The sequence below is a fragment of the Penicillium robsamsonii genome (assembly GCF_028829455.1).
Source record: "Penicillium robsamsonii strain IBT 29466 chromosome Unknown utg000005l_segment0_segment0, whole genome shotgun sequence".
Classification (NCBI taxonomy): Eukaryota; Fungi; Ascomycota; class Eurotiomycetes; order Eurotiales; family Aspergillaceae; genus Penicillium; species Penicillium robsamsonii.
The window spans coordinates 2358232-2372254 of NW_026643223.1; the positions used below are offsets into that span (position 1 = coordinate 2358232).

The 14023-nt window shown below is 50.2% G+C and overlaps 3 protein-coding genes across 3 annotated transcripts; 1 reads left to right on the plus strand and 2 right to left on the minus strand.

Moving 5' to 3' along the window:
• Positions 1–968: 968 nt before the first annotated feature.
• Positions 969–2147, minus strand: N7447_008931 (uncharacterized protein; the record flags this gene model as incomplete). The annotated part of the gene is made up of 1 exon (XM_057233193.1): positions 969–2147. The coding sequence occupies one exon, from the start codon at positions 2145–2147 to the stop codon at positions 969–971; it is 1179 nt and encodes a 392-aa protein (XP_057082735.1).
• A 2043-nt stretch (positions 2148–4190) lies between these two features.
• pex6 (AAA family ATPase peroxin 6) lies at positions 4191–8719 on the minus strand (the record flags this gene model as incomplete). Its single annotated transcript, XM_057233194.1, has 3 exons — positions 4191–4644; positions 4722–8463; positions 8530–8719. 3 exons carry the CDS (start codon positions 8717–8719, stop codon positions 4191–4193), a joined length of 4386 nt encoding a protein of 1461 aa, XP_057082736.1.
• A 2525-nt stretch (positions 8720–11244) lies between these two features.
• ace1 (putative C2H2 transcription factor (Ace1)) lies at positions 11245–13985 on the plus strand (the record flags this gene model as incomplete). Its single annotated transcript, XM_057233195.1, has 5 exons — positions 11245–11755; positions 11836–12089; positions 12168–12409; positions 12462–12737; positions 12797–13985. The coding sequence occupies 5 exons, from the start codon at positions 11245–11247 to the stop codon at positions 13983–13985; spliced, it is 2472 nt and encodes an 823-aa protein (XP_057082737.1).
• Between the last annotated feature and the right edge of the window lie 38 nt (positions 13986–14023).

The following is a 14023-nucleotide window of genomic DNA, read 5'->3' on the forward strand; positions in this document are numbered from 1 at the left end:
GTGATTTCAGCCAGTCATAACTTTTGGAAGCTACGAGATCATCGAGGCCTTGTTGATCCTTGGGCGGTCGCGGACCGGCGATCCATGGCTTGCGCCGGCAGCCCCAGAGCTTGTACCTTAGTTGATGTATGATTGGCCAAGTCTGTCCCCGGGGACCCACAAGGCACGCGGGGGGAAGGGGAAAACAGCCGATCTTTGGAGGCGGATGAATACAAAAGAATATAGTAATGTGCGTGATAAATGAAGGTATATTGTGTCTAAGGGCTTGGCTAACCTCTGGCTTAATTGTAAGGGTGTACGGCCGCCTTGTTTCGATCAATTAGGCCGAGGTGAGGGTTTTGGGTGTGGAGCAGTGGGCCGCAAAACCTTCCCTATCTCTAGAGACAAATACTCCTATGTAAAGGTATCTCCTTCACCGGATGGAATCTTATCCATATATGAGATCGTCTATCAGCACAGCCATGGATAGGCAGAGACAGAAAATGTTTCTGAGCTTGACCCTATTCCTGCTCCGAGCGTATCTGAGTATCTGCGTATTTGCCCAAATGGATACCAGTTTTGCTAGAGGGATTTCGACTGACGGAGTACTCCACTCAGAAATAAAAATTGCCACGTTCCTTCGGAGATAAAAAGAGAAAAAGAGAAAGGACGAGAAAAGAAGAGTACATAGAACAAAGGAAACCAAAGTTGCCACCACACACTTCCATTGTCCCTGGTAGAAAACACATACATTGATATCACCCTTTCCACCTCCCAAACCGCAACTTGACATCATATGTGGAAATTTCAATCCTCGAGTTTTCCAACCTTTCATTGTGTAAATGGTTTATGGCTCGGTTCAACGAACACAGCCAGTTGGATGACCCCAAGAGCCCCTCTTGATCCACTGTTCCTCCACCATCTCCATCACAAATGTTTTTGAAATTGTGCCTGACTGGCAATGACGTCTTTTATCTAGGGCGAGCCATCTATGCCTCCTTGTTCTGACGCTCAGAGCACATAAGGGTCCAACCCCCGACACACTCGGTTCGAAGATGCTCGACCATTTCAACCTCAGTCCGCACACGAAACGCGCGACGGTAGATCTTAAACGCCCGCTCAAACCTGTCGAGCTCGGGGTCAAGCCCCATCATCCTCATATGGCTCTCGTGAATGTCTTTCAGCTTGGTGTGAGTGAGCATGGCAGTGCAGCCACGACACAACTGAAGAATTTTGCGTGTATTTTCATAAGTGACGACAGGAACCTGGCAGGTAACGTCATGATGGTAAATATGCGTTTGATGCCTTTCCAATAAGCCAAGCGAACGCAGTGGGGTAGAGATGGTGGACAAGGAAGCAGCGCGGTAAATGTCATTTTGATTTTCGACCACAAATTCACCGTCGTCAGGGATGTTACGTTCTTCAGTTTCGTCCATACCTGATAGGATGCCCTCCGCAGCGCGCTTAATAGCCTTGCGGGTGCCATACAGCTCGAGGGCTCTAGTCAGTGCCACTTTGACAGGAACAACCCAGGCGCTAAGATCTCCCAAATCATAGCCATTCCTGTTCAGCCTCGGCAGGTACATGGTTTGAAAATTAATGACATCAGGTAGATCAAGGCCGAAGATCAAGGCTGCCTGTTCCACGGGGAGGCACCAGTATGCGTGGTTGTCGTGCATACATGGATGGCAGATGCGCTCCATCGTAGGAAGGTAGAGTTGAACACACAAGTCACCGCATACCACGCACTGCTCGCGGCGAATTGCGTCCTTGAGCTCACGAATGGTCCAATTCTTCACGGTCCGGGTCTGGGTGAGAAGCTTCGGTAGGCCGGGAGCCCATTGCCTCAGGAATGACACGGGGCTTTTCCGAACAAAGAAGTTGGCAGTGTGGTTGATGCATGACAGACTTATAGCACTAGGCATGTCCAACATGTTGACAATCATGTCCACAATTTCGTTCGGGAGATATCTCAAATTTCCTAGGCCCTTCGTGCCCTCCTCCTTGAATCTGAGCGCCTCTGGTATATGTCCCTCCTCAAAATCAAGGGTACCATTTGCCATGGTACGAGGGTTCTTTGCCAGCTTTTCTAGCAGCTTTGCGGGCTCCCAGCTGTTGGCAAGAGCCCATCCCCTGGACAACTGCTCTGTGTTCAGCGTGATATTCATTCTGGCGGAACAGAGTGCAGATAACGCAAATTATGAGGTTGGATATGTTGAAGTAAAGGCCGTAACAGAAGCCTTCGGAGACACGTGCGCGGTGAACGAATAGAAGAAACCTATCAGTGCCATGCCATGTCAGTGGTTGATATGATAAACGCTCTATGTGGATGATAAAAACCTACCGGTTGAGACGGATGGAAGGTCAATGGGAAGAGATTGAGAAGGAAGATGTGAAGAGAAAAGGTGAGAAGAGCTGAGAAAAAGAGACAACAAACAAACCCACCAACTTATGGTGAGACTGAAGTGGAAAGTACGAGACTTGCTGACATGACAAACGCGATGTGGGAAACAGAACCTTACTATATTTATTTACAATATACTCTCTTGTGTGGACGAGACCGAGCGGGAGGTTATCCTGCACTGTCGCGCCACGTGCCCTCCCACTGTGATCTGATTAAGGAAGATGCTATATATGAAGTGGTTGAGTTGCTCTGCGAGGTTATAAGCCCTATTGGGGGAACTCGGCCTCCTGATTCTTGAAAAAAAGGAACCCAACCGGAATGTGTATGGGATGAATCTGGCTTGCATGGTCTAGGAAATTTGGAGTTACGAAGAGAAACCTCGACGATTTCTTACCAATGCATACTCAGGGCCCAGTGATACAAGGAAACTAATATCAGCTGAAGTGTATGCAGTTAAAGTCATATGACCAGTAAGCCTAGTTTAATCGCATGCAGTCGATGCAGATACGTTCCATCGTGGGTGTAAAGGTATGTCCACAGATCTCTTCGCACGACACACACTTTGCTGTTCGACTTGCCGCTTTCAGTTGGCTAATTGTCCAGAAGTATTCCATCGATGACCCGGGCTTGGATGCGACCTGGTACAAACTGGAAAGCTTGCTTTGCCGCAGCTGTGGTAAAGATATCCCAAACCAGCAACGTTCCGCACACAGACGCGGTTGTGTACAGGTAAGGTGCCGCCACTGCCGCAAGGAATTCTTAGCGGCAAGCGGAAGACTCACGAAACAGTCATGCATGAAATCCACGATCTGCCTGTAGAGCAACTCGCGGGACAGTGTGGAGAGAATCGGAGAATTCGGGTCACAGTGGGGGTTTGAAGCCTACGATCGGAGATGAATAGTTCAACGGATCCAGTGAGGTGTCGCTGTCCTATGGCATCAACGACAACCCCTATCAGTGTTAATGTTGGTGGGAGATTTCAGGAAGCTTCTATGTGGATCAACTTAACCTTGGAGCTGAAAAGGATGGAGGAAGGGCTATGAGATAAGTAGGAGGGCGGATGATGTTGGAGATGGATGGATGATCAGTGGACTGCAACGAGAAAGGTAAAGTTAGTTAATGAATAGAGAAAAATATTGTCTACAGATGTGATGAACGAACCTGATATCACGCGTAGCCCGGATACCTGAGCCACTGAGAGGAACAAAATCCCGTCCGATATATTGATACTCTTCATGTTGGTGAACCGGTTCTATCATCAATAGAGAGGTAAAAAAGGAGGCTTGATGTTGGTCAAAGCCGAGGAGATCATTACGTACGATTCTGCTCAAGTACATGGTCAAGATCCATTTAGCAATTGAGGTGTCTTATTACGGCCATGCTATCAATATAATGATCTATAAGGATGTATCATTTATATATCACGCACGCTTGTATCCCACCTTTCACTTCTCAAATTCATGTTCTAGCAATTCTTCTTTTCTCAAATTTCTCTACTCTCAGTATATATAACTGGCTCAGCTTATGAGCTATGAAATGACGGTGGGTGTTAGGGGAGGGGGGGGCATATCCTGGTACAGGCGATTGGTTTTGTTTCGACAGAGAAGGGCCCGTGTATTAAAAACGACAGGAACAATCATGGAATACCACATATGACGATAAGAAGGCTAAGGATATAATAATAGCAGGAAAAGTTGAAAATGTAATAAACAATTGGTATATCAAATCAGCTAGTAGATACAAAGGCCGGCTGGTCGGCCAGCTGAACAGTGCCAGCACGTTAAAATGTATGTCCATGCCAGACTTTCTATTCAACCTCCTCCATACGGTTCATCAAGTGATCAGTCCGAACGATGTAATCATCATTGTCTTCGTCCTCTTTGGCATTGGCACCACCTGCCATATCCTCATCGTCGCCATCAACAGATCCATCAGATTCCGCGCCAGTGCGAGTCCCCTTTCCCTTCTTGCTGACGCTCTTCCCTTTGCCTTTGCTGCTGGTTGTGGACTGGCCGCTGAGGCTGCGGATACCGTTGCCTGGCCATTTGTTCAGGCCTTTGATACGGCCGTGAATACTCCCGGCTCCGTGGCTGTCACCATTTGTGGCAGGTGCCTCTGTTAGTGTGGCCGAGCCACCTAGGTTGAATGCCTCCATTGCCTCTGCGATTGTCTGTGGAGCGGCAGCGGCGGGGTCTTGCTTTGACTTGTCCACTGCTTCGAAGGTCTGGCGGATGCGCTCAAAGTGTTCGAGTTCCTTGGCACTGCGAGAGGTCAGTATCATGGTATGTCACCGAGAGGAGAAAGAGGTAGGGTAGAATGGGGAGGAGAGTGGACATACCTAACACTTGGCACAAGCTCCCCTTGAGCAGACAGGAAATCCTCCTCGGTTACAGTCACATTCACATCCTCCTTCGTGGCAAGGTGGTCAAAGAACCAAGCAGTGCTGACGGGACCATTTGGCAAAGTCTTGATCTTGTCGTCGACCGCGGTGGCCTTTCGGGTGATAGCTTTTAGCATGGCATCAGAGCAGAGCGCATACAGATCAGCACCAGTGTAAGTCAAAGGGAGCTGTTCCGCTACGCGGTCAAGCGAGACATCGGGGTTGAGAGCAAATTTCCGCGTCAGAGCCTCTAGGATAGTCGCCTGCTTCCTATGTGTATCTGACACGCCCAGGTAGAGCATCTTGTCGAAGCGACCAGGGCGGAGAAGTGCAGTGTCAAGCAGATCGGGACGGTTAGTCGCGCCAATGACAAAGACTCCACCGCTATTCTCCTCGCCGCCGTTCATTCCATCCAACTCCGCGAGCAGCTGACTGACGATACGGTCCATAACACCACCGCTGTCTCCCTGGTTACCACGCTTTGGCGCAACAGAATCCAGCTCATCAAAGAACACAACACAGGGACGAGCATCCCGAGCGCGCTGGAATACCCGGCGCACGTTTGCCTCAGATTCACCAATGTACATATTCAGCAGTTCAGGGCCCTTGACAGAGAAGAAGTTGAGAGAGAATTCAGTGGCAATGGCCTTAGCAAGCAGGGTCTTTCCGGTGCCGGGTGGGCCATAGAACAAGATACCACTGCGCTTCTTCATACCCTTGGCGAAGAGCTCGGGCCGTTCGAGAGGCAGCTGAATGGTCTCGACCAAGGCATCCTTAACATTAGTCAATCCACCAACATCATCCCAGCTAACGTTTGGAATCTTGGGTGCACCGATCGAATCGGCAAAGTTCTTCCGCGCAGCTTCTACAGCAGTGTCAAAGTCTGCCTTGGTGACACCTCGTGCACCATCCCCTCCTGCGAGAAGGACATCTCTGACAAAGACCTCAGAACCGGAAAGTTTCTTGCTAGCCTCAGCCAGACTTTCGAGGCGAGCTGTTCTCGCCCCGGCAGCTCGTTCCACGACGTCAACCAGATCTCCTGCGACAAGAGCTGCGGTCTTCAGAGCAATGGTGCCCAGTTCCACATCCGCAGACAGTCTGATGCTGCGCTCTGCGACGGCATTTTGCAGAATGCCTTCACGTTCTTTCTCCTCTGGAGCACCCATCTCGAACTCATGGGTGATGAGGCTTCGGATACCTTCCGGGATAGTTTCAATATCAGTCGTAGTGGCAATGACAACTCTGGCATCGTTCAAAATATCGGTCATTGCCGTGACAATGCGATCAGCGGTTAGAACCTCGATATGTCTGATCAGCAGTGCAGTGCAGTTTGCTCCGCAGTGGAAAGCCCGTTCTGCTCGGGCTTTGAGATATGCTTCGGTCTTGACGTCGCCACCATTCGCGCCGCCTTCCGTCAAGATATCGTATGCATCGATGGGGAATGTGTGGAGGCCGATATCTGAGCACGCTCGAGTTGCTACGGTTGCCTTGCCGATATGTCTTTGCTGGGATGTGAGGAGAATAAAGACAGGCTTCATGCCTAGCTGAATAGCCCGTGGGCTTGTGGCAGCAGACATCAAATCACGGATTCGTTGCTGCAATAATGGGGTAAAGGACTGAGGTGGTTCGGCAACAATGCCATGGGGCATTAGGGCATCATGGACGCTCTTTGGGATCGTCTTGACGCCCAGCCAATACTCCCACCCGTTGCCCAACACGCCGGGAACTCGGCTCACGTCGCTCCCAGCCTGTACCATGCGCGTGGTCGCCGGGTCAAGTACAGCGACTCCGCCCCATTGATCTTCGCCTGTCTCCTCGAGCTCCTCTATAGTAGTCGGGGTTACCTGCCCGACACGGAACCAAGCGACGCCAATTTTGCGGGCTCCAGCATTATTTCCATTGACACCTTGGCCCAGCCTGATAGTGATATCTTCCTCCTGGCTGGCACTGTCACCGCCAGCGGTGCCAGAGAACACCGCTCTACCAAGTCCTTCATCCACGCTAATTCCGACCAAATCACCACTTTTAAGGATGCGCCGGCGTGACTCAAAATATTGCTTCAGTCCTGCAAACAGCGCTGGCTGAAGAACCCGATCCATTGAGAGAGGAGTGGAAACCTTGAGCAGCGTGACCTCTTTCGCCAAAGGTGGGTTCTTAGCAGCAGTGTTCTTCATGTGATGCAAAAGACCAGGTTTGGAAGAGCCAGCAGGGGTAGCGAAGGTCATGGGGGAAATCCGTAGGTACTTGGGGTTTTCAATGTTACCAAGAAGCAGCGGGGGAACGAAAACTGAAGGGGTCAAGCGGGTGGGTTGACGTTGCGAAATACTAGACCGGCGTTCACCGGAGTGATTAATGGCATACCGCGGCTTGGAGGACGGAAGACCCGAAAGGCCAAAAATCTTAACCGGGCGCCAATCGCCTGAGTCTTCGGGGGAGTCGTTGAAACTTCCAAATTTGAGCGAGGCGAACATATTCAGCTGAGGCTCCTCGGCGGCTTCGATTCTGACCCAATCGCCAGAGAAGCATCCGATCTTGGCGAGGGTGCTGATATCTACAAAGACAAAGGAGTCGACGTCTTCATCGTCGCGAGGCCGTGGGTGCAAAACCTCATTTGGGACTTGTTGCAAAAGACCTTCCACCTTGAAGGTCTTGCCTCCACCACGGCCAGGGCGCATGGTGGCCGATGTGAAATTTGATGCCACAGATCCGGGGGTATGGATTCCATCTGATCGTCGACCGCCAGCTCTAGGGGTTGCCGAAGTCAAGGAAGACATCACCCCCGATGGTGGCTGGGGCAGTTCAGGCGCACTAAGAGAAATCATATCTTCCAGAGAATCATCCGAGGAGTCACTCATGGATCCTACTGAGCCCTCTGTTTCAGACTCCTCGGCAGCTGAGGTTACCTCCATTTCTGTCCCGCTTTCGCCAGGCTTATCCTCGGCTGCAGAATAAAATTGTTCGTTGGAAGTATCGTCAGCTTCGTCCTCGGCCACTTGCTTCAGAAGCGCAGATCTCGAAGGCACAGTTTGTTGAGCGCGGAGTCCTTGAGGGCGAGCCTGGACAAGCACGATCTTTGTCGTCGACATCAGCAAGCCTTGCGAAACGGGCTCGCAGAATGAGATCCGCGCAGGGGGTGGTGGCGCATGAGTTATTGGATGGGAAGGGAGTGGAAGGGGCAGTACGTCTCCGGTATGTACAATACGCTGAGCTCCCAATGCTTCACGGACTGCTGCAGTGAGACGTTGTTCGGCATCGGCTGCAGCTCTTTTCGAATACTTCTTGGCTTCTGCCGACTTCCCCGCCTTCCCCCAGAGTCCATTCGGCCCTTGCGCATTCGTAAATCCGCCACCAAATTTGCTCTGAACATCATCATGATTGCGGAGGAGATGTCTCTCGACGGTCACAAAGATCGTATCGAGGTGAATCGGGGCGACATCCAGAATCCGAATTTCTACGGAACGGTGTGCCTGTAGGGAGTTGCGTGACAAGTCAACTTTCCCCAAGGCCTGGAGGAAAGGCTGGAGTGAGTCTGCTGATTCAGGAAACAGCACGGTCGAGTGTGACATTGAAACTGGTGATCTCTCTGTAGGCTGGATGCGCACTGGGAGTATCGTCCAGGCCTGATCTTCCACAGAGGTATAAGTCGGCGTATGCGGGGCAATTGCAACATAAAGCACTCCATCGTCGGAAGTCGTGACATCTGCTCAGAAAAGGACGGGCCGGTTAGCATTCTTATTAAAAGCAGCCGAGGGGGCTTCACACTCACCTTGGAGAGCCTTTTGCTGGAAGAGGTCATTCGCTAGATCCTCGGATATTATGCCGATCTTCCCACGCAGCTGGGGGTCCAGCGCCAAACGTGCAGCAATGGGTGCCTTGTTGTTCAATCGCCGCTTTCCAGCTCTTCTTCTCCGCTGTCGAGGCTGCTGGGAGCTCTGCCCATATTGTTCGAAGTCCATGGGTGCGGTGTCTTGTTCGGTTGCCGTCGGCAAACGAAGCGGGCGAGATAGGGAATGTGAACGGAATGCAATCACCAAATCATCCGTTTAACAGGTTCCCATGAGAAGATGTACAGAATCTCGCGCCAGATTCAGCGAATTACTGAGGGGAGAAGACGAGGTTCACCGGCTCCAGAATCCGGGGGAAATCAACACGCGGGCATCTCGGCACCGCCCACCGTTCTGCCATCTCCCGAAGCCGAGGTCCAATCGGCCGGGGAGTACTCCGTTTGAATAGAATGAAGAGAATATACATATGTACATTATAGTTCTGCAATCTTCTTAAATCAACAAGGTCGCCCCAATAGTCAAAATTATATTGTGGTATTGCTCTCAGTCCGATCTCAGTCGCAAGCGTGCTCTAACACCATTGAGGGTTGTCTTGCTTGTGATAGATAGCGTGTAGAACAAAAGCTTCCCCGGCTCCAAATGACTAGCATCATCCGGGGATCCAATTACTTCCCGAGGTTTTGATTAATCTGAACGAACAGTTGAGTTTATATTATTTGGTGACTTCGTTATAATTTTTTGTTTTGTTATTGAAACAAATTTAGCCAAATAGGTTCCTTGGAAATATATATTTAGCAACTCTCGCGATGGTCCAGGCAGACTCATTTTGTGCTGAGTAGATTCTCCCGCAGATGCTGCTCGACATTATTTAGCAGATGACTAGAGATACTTAGGCAGTTGCATTTTGAGATAATAATACCGCAGCCTGGAATAGTCAGACCGATGATGGGCCGGTCAAAGATGTTGATGAGTAATAAAATGCCGCTGGCTGATCGTGTTCCCTGGATGGCCAGGAGAATATACTTCCATACCAATTCAATAGCTTAGAGCCATGGTAGGATGTGCTCAGCTACAAAATGATATAGTCATGAATGTAGCCGAGCACATCAATGAATTATATAAGATTTTAATAAGGTTGGCGTTTCCGGTTGCAGATATGACTGTTGATTCCAGGTACAGCGTAAAGTCAATTAGAAGCTACAACACCATCAAAGTTATACTCTTTGGAAAACTGGTTCTTTTTGATAGACTGACAAAGTGGGCTGTGCACCGGGGAAGAGGAGTGAGATGGGGGCGGAGTCGAGGATTGCCACTTGGCACAATACGAGATATAGTCCGATCAGCATCTCAGGTAGAAAACTGCCAACGGATGCGTTTTCGTCCGACAGACGCAAGCTGAGAAGGACCAACTACTATTGGACCGTTCAAGTACAAGCGGTGTCAGGAGGCTCAAGTGCGCATGTGCAGCTCGTATTTGGCGTGAAATCAAGATAATACAGAGGAAGCATTGTTAATATTAGCCTAGAACGAGTCCCTCGGCTTATGGATATGGCTCTAAAAAAATCCATCGATAACCATGGAACTTGATTTTTTTTTGTTGGCTGAGGCTTTTGTTTGCTGGTCAATTGGCACCGGGGGCGAAGACCCTGTGCTCCATGCCAATAAGCGTCCTGATTTTGCCCAGAATTCTTCATGGCATGATCCTTGTAGGCGATGTAGCCATACAAAATCAAACTGCCGACTTTTATGCCATGAGAATTTGAAGATATTTCTTGGAGAGAAAAAAAATGTTGCCTGGACTGAGGCTCTTTGGACATTCCAAGGTTCGAGTTTCCATTTTAAGAATCCAGTGGAACCAGTGGAGAAACGGTACGATACCCGCTAGGGGCCACGCGGGAACCATGTACAAGGCGGGACTATTTGATTACCGTTATATGTTTACAATACAAACTCCTTCCAGGACCAATCACACACTGTAGAATGTGCTCAGCCATCACAGTCTATACCATTTTGGTGTTAGCGTCTTCGTCTATCAGGCAGACATCCAACACGCAATGAGCCTCTCTGCTTTCTCTTGATCCGCTTACTCCCCCATCATCTTCGAGGTTATTCTTCATTTTCAATATTTTCGTTGCCTTCAGCCTAAGGATTCCACAGATTCCACAGATATCACAGATTTCGTATTTAGTGGGGCTCACCGCTTGGAACCCCCAATCTTGAACGTTATATCTCATTGAAATATCTCACTTGGAATCCGGGGAATTCATTTCGTCTTCGGATATCATTATCGTTGATTAAAAGCCATTTGTACCGGTGTTTTCGATTCTCTCTGCCTCGAACCCCGCTTGAAGTCTCCCGACCCCCGCAACACGTTGAGGAGTGCATGTTCATTCAGAGACCATCAGACGATCACTATCGTGATACATCTCCCAAGCCTCATCGCGGTTCAAGTGTGTCGATTTTAATCAGTCTTGGTTGATATCCAAGAGAAGCGGTCCTGCTATATACCAAAGAACGGAGACAGTCCGCACCAAATTGAGGCTTGCATTTGTCTGACTCTACTGTACGTCACTTCTCGAATCATCTGGGCAACTTTCCGGTGAGTCATGCGATGGGCCAATCAGCCGCAATCCACTGTCCCTTTCCTGTCCGAACATACGTACTAAATTTTCGTTGACACAGTACTGCGCCCAATAATGTCTGCCATCCAGACTGAGCCATCACGGGTGCACCCGCGTCGTCGGCCCGTCTTAAACACCACCCTTCCCACCCTGTCGAGTGACTCACCTGACTCTAAGATGCCTCTGAAGAAAGGAGAGACCTTTCATACCCCCACTTCTCCTCCATCGAGTGATCGCGACCCTGTCTTGCACGTCCGCTCCCTACCTCATCGCTCCGCCACTTCGTTGGAAGCCATCACTGCTGCTGAAGAACGCATGACTTCCATCCTCGGCCGTCTTACTCTGGAACCTACCGAAGACCAGAGCTTGCAGGTCGCTGGCGGTGAAAGTCCTTTGGAGAGTGGGTTAGTTCGCAGTAACTCCAAGTCTATGTCGAACTTCCCGTGTTCCTCAAATGAAGAGGGTCGCAGCATTCCCATACCACTAGACGAGAAAAAGGCCCACCAGCAGCATAGCCACGAGTCAGACAGTGGGCTAGGAATATCTGTCAGTAGCGAAGAGGGGCTCGCTGACTCGCAAAATAAAGGTGGGTGTCACACGCCACAAGAATACATTGTTGCTCTTTGTTCCCCTATTGTTTCCTATTTGAGTACTAACAATGAATAGTGAATGATGGTATTCACGACAATCAATCTGCCATCACAAGCTCTATTTCGGCGTTTGATACTGGTTCGTCGTCAAAACGTCAATTGGGCCCAGCTGCCTGTAAACAGATTGAACGTTTTGTGCTTGTTCCTATCTTGAAAGAAGCCCGCTTGAAACCATTCCACCCTTTGGTCCGAAGTGTTCCCCAGCGCATTATCAATAAACAGATTGTCTGTTTGCGCGACCTCGAGAAAACCCTATTGTGGTTGGCGCCGGTAAGTCAATGCATCGTTCTATTCAATAGGTTTATGGAGTTACGGTTATGCTTATTCTTTTTTCTTCATTATTTAAAGAATTCCGCTACTTCTCGGAATTCTTATCTCAACTTCTGCGAGTTTACGATCCAGTGCTTGCATACTTCGGCTTCGCATCTCAATGATCGTGATCAACGACTACCAGCCGATCGACCTTACACTAACGGATACTTCCTTGATCTTGTTTCACAGGTCCGGCGATACGCAGCAATGGTTCGTGCCGAACGCGAGCGAGTCCAGGCGACTCAGGGCTCCGAATCCAAGGAGTCTAGCACTCTTATGTATGTGATACCCCATTTGATTGGACTGCAGAACCTAACTAATTCAAAATAGCATTGAGAAGGCTACCCTCGAAGGTGGTCTATCCAAGAATGGGAAATCCGCTGAACTTGTAGTCATGCAAGATGGAAAGCCAATTTCCATGGCCACAGGAAAGCCCTACGAGGCGGATGTGTCCGGTGCTACCAAGCGTACTATCAGCCTTGACGATGCGGTCGATGAGGGCGTTGAGCGCTCTATGGCCCGCCGCAAGAAGGATGCTCCTCCCATGAACATCAATCAAAAGTGCGCCGACTGCGACAAAGTCTTCAAGCGTCCCTGTGACTTGACGTAAGTTGTTCCATTCATTGAATCGAAGCATCAGAATCGAAATTTTAACCCGTTCATAGGAAGCACGAGAAGACACACACTCGCCCCTGGAAGTGCGAGTACTCTGACTGCAATTACCACACCAAAGGTTGGCCCACTGAGAAAGAACGTGACCGCCACATGAACGACAGACATTCGGACAAGCCTACCCTCTTCAAATGTCAATTCCACAAGTGCCCATATGCCTCGAAGCGTGCCAGCAACTGCAAGCAGCACATGGAAAAATCTCATGGATGGGTCTACGTTCGATCCAAGAACAATGGCCGCAATGGCAGTAAGCGAGGCTCTTCCGCGCAGGCCACTCCGCAGACTCCCAGTGTGTCTACTCCTGCGTCGAAGACGACCGACTTTGCCTCTCCTATCCCAGGCCCCAGTCCTTCTCCCAGCGACCAGACCTACAACTGGCCTGAGAATCCCCAATTCAACTTTGCTGACCCTCCTGCGCTTGCCCACGGGGAGGATTTCCCTCTGTTCGGGGAAACATCACCCTATCTGATGACCGATGTCAACTCGTTCCCAACCTCGGTGAACCTGAGCGGCTTCCAGAGTCAGTTTGAAGCCGGTGACCCGAACGGCTTGATTCCAGCCCTCGAGATGCACCGGCAGTCCATGAACTCCATGTCTATCCCATCTGCCGAATCAGTTCCCGACTTGATGGGACCTGTGTCATTTGACGGATCCCCACTCACCGGTACGGAAAGCATCAACTTCGACCTGGATTGGAGCAACCTGGAATACCCAAGCAACGAGGACTACACTGCGATGGCCGCGCAGCTCCCTCAAGGTCATTCCCTTGAGGCGATGAAGGGCTATTCGAATGATTACGAGCAAATGAACCTCAACCACTGTTCCTATGATGCCTCTGGAAAGCCCTCTGGCCTCTCTCCTGGTGCGCAGGGCAACGCCATGCTGTACTCACCGGACTCTTGTAACGTCGGTGACACTATTTCTGAGCGCTACGAATACGGACTCCAGACCTATGGGCGTAACGACTTCACCCTTTACAACCAGAGCGCCCAGATGGGTAGCGGTGCTCAGCCCATGATGCAAACTCCTAGTGACCACTCAGCTCAATACCATCAGCCTCAGCAGCAAATGTTCCCCTCTCTTGAGCATGAGCGCGCTCTGCACAACCTGCAACCCTGGAATGGCCCGCAACCCCAGGGACACTATCTCCCTCGCGACATGGAGCTGGAATTCATGAAGTAAGACGGGATTCCTGGGGGCTTCCACAACACACTCTTCTC